The sequence below is a fragment of the Tupaia chinensis genome, unplaced genomic scaffold (genome assembly GCF_000334495.1).
Source record: "Tupaia chinensis unplaced genomic scaffold, TupChi_1.0 Scaffold000604_1, whole genome shotgun sequence".
Classification (NCBI taxonomy): Eukaryota; Metazoa; Chordata; class Mammalia; order Scandentia; family Tupaiidae; genus Tupaia; species Tupaia belangeri.
Genome location: NW_006160122.1, coordinates 3383698 through 3393356, shown reverse-complemented (window position 1 = coordinate 3393356; position 9659 = coordinate 3383698). Strand labels below are relative to the sequence as shown.

General features: G+C 53.0%; 1 protein-coding gene across 1 annotated transcript in view; it reads left to right on the top strand.

Moving 5' to 3' along the window:
• The window catches only part of HPCAL4 (hippocalcin like 4), a 13668-nt gene extending 4274 nt beyond the window's left edge, over window positions 1-9394 (top strand). The window contains exons 2-4 of the mRNA XM_006158607.3: window positions 2815-2999; window positions 3109-3324; window positions 5380-9394. Coding sequence (XP_006158669.1) covers window positions 2838-2999; window positions 3109-3324; window positions 5380-5577 — 576 coding nt within the window. The 5' untranslated portion in view covers window positions 2815-2837 and the 3' untranslated portion in view covers window positions 5578-9394. The remainder of the gene's footprint in view (window positions 1-2814; window positions 3000-3108; window positions 3325-5379) is intronic.
• Window positions 9395-9659: the final 265 nt, after the last annotated feature.

The window sequence follows — 9659 nt, the reverse complement described above, 5'->3', positions numbered from 1 at the left end:
ACCTGGTCTTTCTATAGCCCTGAGCCAGTCTCCTCTCTTTTGATTTCAGTTATCTCTAAATGAATGATTTTTAACAGATGATCTTAAAGGGCACAGCCAGCTTTGACCTTCCGATGATCTAAGAACGGAGTGGGAGGGGGGAGAAACGAAGGGGAGACAGATTGCTCTGGGTCTGGAGCCAAACAGCGGCAGGGAAGGGCTAAGGGCCTAGGAGACAGAGCATTGTGGGAAGACAGCGCAGGGCAGGGGGTGCAAGGGACGGAAGGTGAGAGCCACACAGACACCATCACACACACACAGGCATGTACACTGACAGATTTGCAGCCTCATACTGTGACACACTCCCACACACAGACCCACCCGCACGCACACACTCTGACACAGCCTACAGGAGGCAGCAGGCAGAGGCTCTGCCTCGGGGTTCACTAGCTTTCTTAACTGTACCCAGAGCCTTCTGAATCCTTTGCACTTGGGGAGAGGGCCCCATGGACCTTCTGGGGGGTGTCCTGACTCTGCTCCCGTGTAGCCGATCTGGGCCTTCTGGTTCCTGCAGATGCCATGCCCCCACCTCCCCACCGTCCCCTGAGTGCATAAAGGATTCCTCATCCTTTGGGGTAGCGGGTGGGGAAGGAAGTTGCTGCCTTCACTGCTTCTCCATCTGCCCCATGACCTGGTGGAGGCACCTGAGGCCTAGAGCTACTCCATAACTAGCTTGAGGTCACCCAGCAAAGGAAGGGGCATGAAACAAACCAACCTCCAACCTAGTTGTTTAGGGATCACACCGTACACTGGCCTGGGTGGGCTGTGGACATGGAATTCTTTCTGCCAGCCTGAGGGCTTCCTTTTCTAGAGCATCTGAAGGACAGACTGCCCTGCCTACTAGATCGCAGGCACCTCCCAGGTTGAATCCTGGGAAACTCAGGCTTGGGGAGTCAGTCCTCCCATGGAGCCCATTTCAGAGTGTCCACCCAGTCTGCAGGGCCTGGCCAGACTTCCTGGGAAAGGCCTGTACCACCTTCTGCGCACATCCCCTGACACAGGTCACTCAGGGACCTCATGTTCCCACAGGGGACTGGCTCTTGGTCCTTCCCAAACTTCTCACCAACAATACATCTGTCCCTGAGCCCCAAATCTGAGCCCCTGCCTCAACTCCTCTGTCCCTCTGCAGCCCACGTCCAGTCAGTCCCCGAGTTCTGCCAGTGGTCCTATCATTTCCCAGCCCACCCATATCTCTCTGCAAGCTGTACCCTGGTATCTCCATCTGTCACCTGAACTGTGTGGCAGGTCCCTCCTTGCTCTACCTGTCTCCCCTCACCCCAGGTCCTCTTGCACTCTGTAGTCAAAGGAAACACTCACCTTCTCTCTGGGTCCCCAGCACTCAGCTCAGGACCAGGCCTACTGAAGAATTCTGAACGTGCTATAGAATAAATGTCATCTTCCTAGCCCTTGCTTTACAATCCCAGGAGCTTCTGTCCCCTATGGAAAAAGGCTGAACTCTTTGGCATGGATTGAAGGCCCTTTCGAATCAGTCATCTACTACTTTGACGCAGCTGTGATTTACTGAAGCTTGGGTAGTGCCAGCTTTTTTTTGAGAGGTTTTTGCTATAGGGCATGTGCACTCCCCAGAAAGACAGAGAGAGACAGAGAGACAGAGAGACAGAGAGACAGAGAGACAGAGAGACAGAGAGACAGAGAGACAGAGAGACAGAGAGACAGAGAGACAGAGAGACAGAGAGACAGAGAGACAGAGAGACAGAGAGACAGAGAGACAGAGAGACAGAGAGACAGAGAGACAGAGAGACAGAGAGACAGAGAGACAGAGAGACAGAGAGACAGAGAGACAGAGAGACAGAGAGACAGAGAGACAGAGAGACAGAGAGACAGAGAGACAGAGAGACAGAGAGACAGAGAGACAGAGAGACAGAGAGACAGAGAGACAGAGAGACAGAGAGACAGAGAGACAGAGAGACAGAGAGACAGAAAGCGAGAAATCACCCCCCAGGGGGGATGGTCACGCCACAATCCCTTCTCCTCCGTTCTCCTCTCAGGATCTTGGGCACACATGTACATGTGCCTGGCATGAGTTTCAAGCTACCAAGTCTGGGATTCAAACCGTGGTCAACCATGTGGGAGTCCAGCACCATAACCATTATGCCATCTGCTGGTCCCTCGCATCAGCTTTCTCTCCATCATGAGCCCTGGGCCTAGCCCGCAGTCAGGCTCGGTAAACGCCGGCAGGATGAGTGGCTCACTGAAAAGCAGAAGGTAACTGGGGGCATCAGTGTGGCAGGCGAGGACTTCTATTTGTACAGAAGGAGGGAGAGAAGCTTCCTGCTGGGGTGGCCCAGGAAGACCGTGAGGAACTTGGCAGAGGGTGCCTGGGGACAGGAGCAGCCTGCTGCTGCAGGTCCCGGGTAGGAGAGGACCTGCCAAGGGTGCCGGGCTGCGCAGAAAGCCTTGGACAGCAGGAGAAAGGTCAAGGCTTTCCTCTATGGAGTGGGGAGCAGCAGGTGTGAACAGGAGGGAGAGGGCAGGGCCTGCAGCACTGGACAGGGAGGAGGAGAACTGAGACCTGGAAGGCTGGAGATCCCCAGGGGAGAGAAGAGAAGGAGGGACCTGCTGTGGGGTGCGGGAGTTGTGAGGGGGGAGGGGTCTGCGTGGGGGCGGGACCTCTGGGTGTGGGTGTGGGGGTGCAGAGTTCTGCTGGGAGTGATGGTGAAAGAAGAGGATCCTGCTACGAAGGGAGGGGTCCTAGTTGTGGGAAGGGAACTAAGGGCCCCTGCTGAGGCTGGCCCTGGCCCTGTCTCTGCCCAGGCCTGCAGGCCCCAGGCCCCGCCATGGGGAAGAACAACAGCAAGCTGGCCCCCGAGGTGCTGGAGGACCTGGTGCAGAACACCGAGTTCAGCGAGCAGGAGCTCAAGCAATGGTACAAGGGCTTCCTGAAGGACTGTCCCGGTGGCATCCTCAACCTGGAGGAGTTCCAGCAGCTCTACATCAAGGTGGGCACGGCCCGGGGGGCGGGGAGCCCGGGGGTGGGGTCTGGGCTGGGGTCGGGTGCCCGGCGGTCGCTGCGCCCCAACCGCCCCCTGCCCTGTGCCCCCGCCTCAGTTCTTCCCCTACGGCGACGCCTCCAAGTTTGCGCAGCACGCTTTCCGCACCTTCGACAAGAACGGCGATGGCACCATCGACTTCCGGGAGTTCATCTGCGCGCTCTCGGTCACCTCCCGCGGCAGCTTTGAGCAGAAACTCAACTGGGCCTTTGAGATGTACGACCTGGACGGCGACGGGCGCATCACGCGCCTGGAGATGCTGGAGATTATCGAGGTGCGCGGGAGAGGCTGGGTGGGCCCGGGCGGGCGCCCGTTCTCCTATGCCAGCCCCTCGGGCCTCCTCCCTGTCCCCCAGGTCTCCCCAAGCCGGCCTCCCAGGATCGGTGGCTAGGTAGGCCCAGTGCTAAGTGCTGTACCCAAGAGCCCTATGGGATGGATACTGTTGGACAGCCCATTTCACAGACAGGGAAACAGTAGAACGTGACAAATCGTGATTCTAATCCAGGGAGTCTAACTCCAGAGCTAAAGTTCTTAACCTACTGACTTTTTTAAAGAATTATTTTATTTTATTTTATTTATTCACTCATTTATTTTAATTTGACCAGAGAGAGAGAGAGAGAAAGTGAGAAAGCAAGCCACCAGGTCTGGGACTTGAGCCGTGGTTCACCATATGGGAGTGTCCAGAGCCCTAACCACCATGCCACCTGCTGGTCCCAACCTATTGATTTTTTTAACAAGTGCCTTTTGAGTGCCTAACTTGTGCCAGACACTGTTCAAAGTTTCTGCTTCCGTGGGACCTTCTTTCCAGGGAGACATTTTTAATAAATAAGTAAATAAATAACCCTATGTCATCCCAGGCAGTAAATGGTATGAGCAAGGTGAAGCGAATAGCGAAGTAAGGGGTGATCTTACAGGGAGGGAGTTAGCCCTGATGTCTGCAGGGAGGGCTTTTCATGCGGAGAGAACACTAAACACGGGTGTTATTGTGTCTGCGGTGTTCAAGGAGTGACCAGGAGGCCACAGTGGTAGGAGGGAAGCGAGCGAGGGGACGAGTGACAGGAAGGTGGTCAGATAGGTACACAGGAGCCCAGTCCCTCAGGTCGTGTTTTAGAGAGATTTTTGCTGTAGGACACATGCGCTCGCCAGAGAGACAGAGAGACAGAGAGACAGAAAGTGAGAAATCACCCCCCGGGGGATAGCCATACCACAGTCCCTTCTCCTCCATTCTGATTGACGGATGTTGGGGCACACACGCACACAGGCCCAGTGTGCATTTAAGCCACCCAGTCCAGGACTCGAACCGTGATTGACTACATGGGAGTCCAGCGACATAGCCATTATGCCAACTGCTGGTCTCTCTCCTCTCAGGATTTTGGGCTTGCTTGCACTTGTGCCCAGCATGAGTTTTAAGCCACTGGGTCCAGGACTTGAACCATGGTTGACTACATGGGAGTCCAGCGACATAACCATGACGCCATCTGCTGGTCCCTAGAGACTTTGATTTTATTTTCAGTGCGGTGGGAAACCGTTAGAGGGCTCCGTCACGTGGAGAGTGGACTGTGGGGGTAAGGAAGGGCAGCAGAAGTAGGGAGACCAGTTTGGACTTCCATAGTGATCTAGTCAAGAGCTGACGGGGGCACCAATCATGGAGGAGCAGGGCAAGTGATAGTGGTTGGACGTGGATTGCATTGCAAGATCAGGAACCATGAGGACCGTAAAGGGATGGAAGTGGAATGTGACAAGGAGGAGAGTCAAGGGCGGCCTCAGGATTTAGGGTCTGAACAACTGGCAGAATGAAGTTGCTCCCTATAGAGATGGGATGCCAGGAGAGGAGCGGGGGTGGGGGTGAAGACATGGGACTTAGACATGTTCAGTTTGAGATGCTCTTCAACTCTCCAGTCTAATGACCACTTACCACCTTTCAGTGTCCTCACCCCCCCCCCAGTATCCTCCCTGCCCACCACCAGATCCCTCTCACTCATGCCCAGTCCTCCCTCTGTGGTCATCCACACTGCCCTCGCCCCCAGGCTATCTACAAGATGGTGGGCACCGTGATCATGATGCGCATGAACCAGGATGGGCTCACACCCCAGCAGCGTGTGGACAAGATCTTCAAGAAGATGGACCAGGACAAGGACGACCAGATTACGCTGGAGGAGTTCAAGGAGGCGGCCAAGAGTGACCCATCCATTGTGTTGCTGCTGCAGCACCCCTCCCCCCCTTTCAGTGCCCCCCCCCCCCCCCCAGTATCCTCCCTGCCCACCACCAGATCCCTCTCACTCATGCCCAGTCCTCCCTCTGTGGTCATCCACACTGCCCTCGCCCCCAGGCTATCTACAAGATGGTGGGCACCGTGATCATGATGCGCATGAACCAGGATGGGCTCACACCCCAGCAGCGTGTGGACAAGATCTTCAAGAAGATGGACCAGGACAAGGACGACCAGATTACGCTGGAGGAGTTCAAGGAGGCGGCCAAGAGTGACCCATCCATTGTGTTGCTGCTGCAGTGTGACATGCAGAAATAGGGCTGGTGAGGGGCAGGGTCCCTGGCCAGGAGGGAGCATGGCTACCTTCCTACCGGATGACCTCTCTGGCTGGCCCTACCCCAGGGAGAGGAGCACTCCAGCATCACTTTCTGGCCTACCCACTCTTCTATCAAGCCTCTTCTCCCCTCAACCAAGATCCTTGAGGGACCACCTCACCTTGCAAAAAAGATAGGTCCTCGGGCATCCTGTCGTCTAGCTCCACCCCCAGCCTTTGCCCAGAACCAAAATTCTTTGGGCATAGGGGAGTTGGCTTTTGCCCCAAGAGGCAGGGTTATAGATGGTGGCTGGGGTCCCACATTGAGTTTCTGCTGGGGTTATGCTTTCTAGAATGTGATCCCTCCAGTCTCAGTCAAAGGGCCAAATTGGGTCATTCTCCTGAGAATGCAGATCCCTTCAAGGCAGTCACTGCCCTGCCCCTTCAACTCTACCTGGCCCCTCTGGCCCCCACCTTGGAGCATGTATTCAGTCCTTTCTTCAGCCAATGTTTATTGAGCATTTGTTCAATGCCAGGCACCTTTAGGGGCTGAGAATATGGTAGTTTACAAGACACCTTCATGCTGTCTGGAAGTCAGGGTAGTGAGGCAAACTTCCAGTGGTGGGGATCTCAGACGGGGATGCCGAGCGCAGCAGAGGGGGCTGCAGGCTGGCTCCTCTGAGAGGAGCCGGTCCGTCTTCCAGCTCAGCTCCTCACGAGACTGCAGAAGTTGGAGATGGAAGGCATTTGGAAGTTTAGGAGCCATGTGAGCAGAAGTTTTGAGAAAAATGGAAATTTACATTTTTTTAGCATCTTTTAAAAGAGCTAAAGTCACTTTATTAGTGTAAGATGTTAAAATAGACTCTATATTACTTGGTTTCTTATAAAATGATTGCATATTAAAGATGTCACTTTTCAGGGAGAAAAAAAATACTAGAAAAAGAGGGGAGATAGCACCAAGCTGCCCAGGTAACACTCCCTGTCAGGCTAATCCTGAGCTGCCCCCGTCAGCAGCCTCACTGCCTCTACGGCCCCTTGTTACCATTATCAGCCCAACAAGCACCTCTCAATTGCTCACTTACTCCGGTTGGGTGCTGACTTCAGACGCAGAGAAAATAAGGTTTGGCCAAGCGAGACACGCGTGTAGCCCAAATCTCGGGAGTTTGTGCATGCGGTTTCGTTTCAGGAATAGGCTTGCACTTTGCTGCGGAAGCAGAAGGAGCTAGAAGAAAAGGACTACTTGGTCCCTGTTTAGACTCTCAGGGTATGCCGACGGACCAAATGCTTAAAACTGTGCCGGCACGCTTCATTTGAGAGGCTTTTTCTAACCCTGAATCCTAGATCTGCCAGGTGATTCATCTTCCAAGTGTGCTAGCTTTGCTTTCCCGTTTTGGATCCGTGAGCTATACAGCTGCATGCTTTGACTGCCGGAAAAATGCTTCTTCATCAGTAAAGTCTTTCACTTTGCTTTCTCATGTGCTTGTGATTAGAAGTTAGCTTTGCTGTGCAGTGACAGTTGATTTCCTCTTGAACTGCTGGTGAAAACTGTCTGTACACAGGTGCCGCTAGCCCTGGGTGGGAGTTGGGAGTGGTTTCCGAGCATGGGTGTAGGGTGGCAGGGATGGCCTCTGTGGGAGAGATGCAACCTGCCTCACTTAGTTCTCACCTATCCTGCCGCTCTGCTGGTGGAAGCTCTCAGGAATGTTGACCTTTGGTCCCAAACTCTATCCCACTTTCCCTTCTTGCTGCCCTTTGAGGTATAAGGCCAGAGGATTGCCGTCCCCTTTCTACCCTTCCGCTAATAACCAGCCACGTGGCGAGGCTAGGAGGTTCATGTCCTCAGGCAGCCTCTAGCAGGCATTTATTCAGTAATGCCTCCGGGATGTTCTGTTGCTCTCGGGAGCTGGCTGTTAGGTGTGTCTGAAGTCTGCACCACAGACGCGTAGATGCTCAACAGCCTGGCTCTGCTGGGACCTGAGTCTTCTAGTGGAAGGCTCTTCACTGAGATTCTTCTCCCCTAAACATGAATCCAGCCTAACACATCACACAGAGTATCATCGCTTTCAAAGGCTTGCCATCTACCCCGTCTCATTCTGTCCTCGCAGCCCAGAGAGGCAGGGCTTTTTGATCCCTTTCTTAAGATGTGGAAGCTGCGGTTCAGAGATGGGAGCCCCCTAGGTGAGAGCACGTAGTCAGGAGGTGACAAGACTTGAACCCAAGGCTCTAAGGCAATTTCTTCTTTTCAGAGTCTTTCCTGCTCATTTCTGTGACTGAGTTGTACAGAGGTTGACTAAGTTGGTTTTTGTCTTTTTAAACTTTCTGCTAAAAAGTTTCTTTTTTTTTTTTCCCCAAAAGAAACAGGAGCTTGGTTGAAGTGCCCACATTTTTAGGCCTCCTGTTCCCTCTTTCTGGTAGCTCTGCTAATGGGCCAATGCCGTCCTGAGGAGCTTCTGACTCAGAACCCTGGAAGCATCTCGCATTGTCTTCCTCCCTAAGAGAACAATTTTGTTCCAAGCTGGTGGGCGAGTCCTGCCCATGAGGACTTGTCTAATCACCGCAGGCTTTGAATACATACTCATGGGTGATATTTGCTGGTCAGGCCGAGGATTCTCAGACACATAATGCCAGGCCAGAAACTGGGACCACTATTTTACAATAGAGGAGCCACAGGTGGACCAGGTCATATTCCCACGGGCTCTTGGGCGTCCCAGAGACGGTGTGCTCAGGAGCCTCTGTGGGAGAGCAGCAGCCCTGCTTTGAGAAGAGAGGCAGATCCTCCATCACCGTCCCAGGGACTTGCTACAGAGCACAAGGTTAGCAGAGATGTATGTATGACTCACACAGACACAAAAACATTCAGGCAGTTAAAACATTGATGTATCCAACCCTCTTTTGGAATTCTGTACCTCCTTGCAGCCCCTCTGTGCACTGCAGGATCTTAGACTCTGACTTCTCATATATTCTGTTCTTACTCGTCCTTTTGGGCTAATTGATGAGCCCCTATTTCTATATCTTTAAAAATGATCAACAAGGGCTTCTTCAGATGGACACGCCAGTCCTTCGAGCCGTAGTCAGGATTATTAAATTTACCTTTAAATCAAAAGTTATGAAAAAAAAAGAAAAAAAAAAAGACTGTAAGCCAAGGCACAAAATCCTCTTTCCTGAAAAGGGCAGAATCCCAGCGCATCCTGCTGTGGGGTGGAGGTGGGGTATGTGAGGTCGGATGGTTAGAAGAAAAGAAAGAGAGAGAATAGAAGACGCTGGGGTTTGTAGGCAGGAGAGTAAGCTAACACTGTAAATATTTTTACACAAAAATGTATTAAAGCAACAAATATTTCCTGGGGATCCACCCAGGGTGAGGCTTTGTGCTGTCTTTAGAGATCACCATGGGGCAGGAATCCATTTCTTACATACCTTATTCGTCATCCTTGAAAAAAGAAAGTGTTCAAATTCTGAAGTGAATAAGTCTCAAGAAAAGTGTGAGATTTTCTTTCTGAAAATGTTAGGGTTTTTTTAGTGTTGTTTTATATCTTTGTTAAAATATGGGGCAGAACTGGGCCGCCCGGGGTGAATGGCTTTCCTGCGTGGCGGAGGCTGGTCACGCCAGGGCCTCCTAGGCAGCAGGGTGAGGCAGGGACTGGGTGGCAGAGGGGAGCCCAGTTCACCACAGGTTCTCCAGTGTAGCCTCCTGTGCCCTCCAGTTGTGTGACTTCTGGCTGTGCCCACAGGGATGTCCTCACTGTCCCACCCTGCGCTGCTGCGCTGTATGGTGTTGTTTTTCTCCCCCACTAACAATGAATAAAGGGTGTGACTGTGCAGAGGCTCCTGCTCGTCCCTAAGCTGCGGTAGGGCAGGGGTGAGGAGAAAGGGGGCGGCGCCTCAGAAACCTCCTTGGGCCCAAGTCCTTGTTCCAGTGAGGACTCTGATTAGGGGGCACAGCAACCCATTTGAGCTAGTTCAAAGAAAGGGACTGCATGTTACAAAGGATTTTAGAGATGTCCAATTAAGAATGGCTGGACCTGGGGCCAGCCGGTGGCATGACGGTTAAGGTGGCTGGATCCCACACGATCAATTGTGCAGTTCGAGT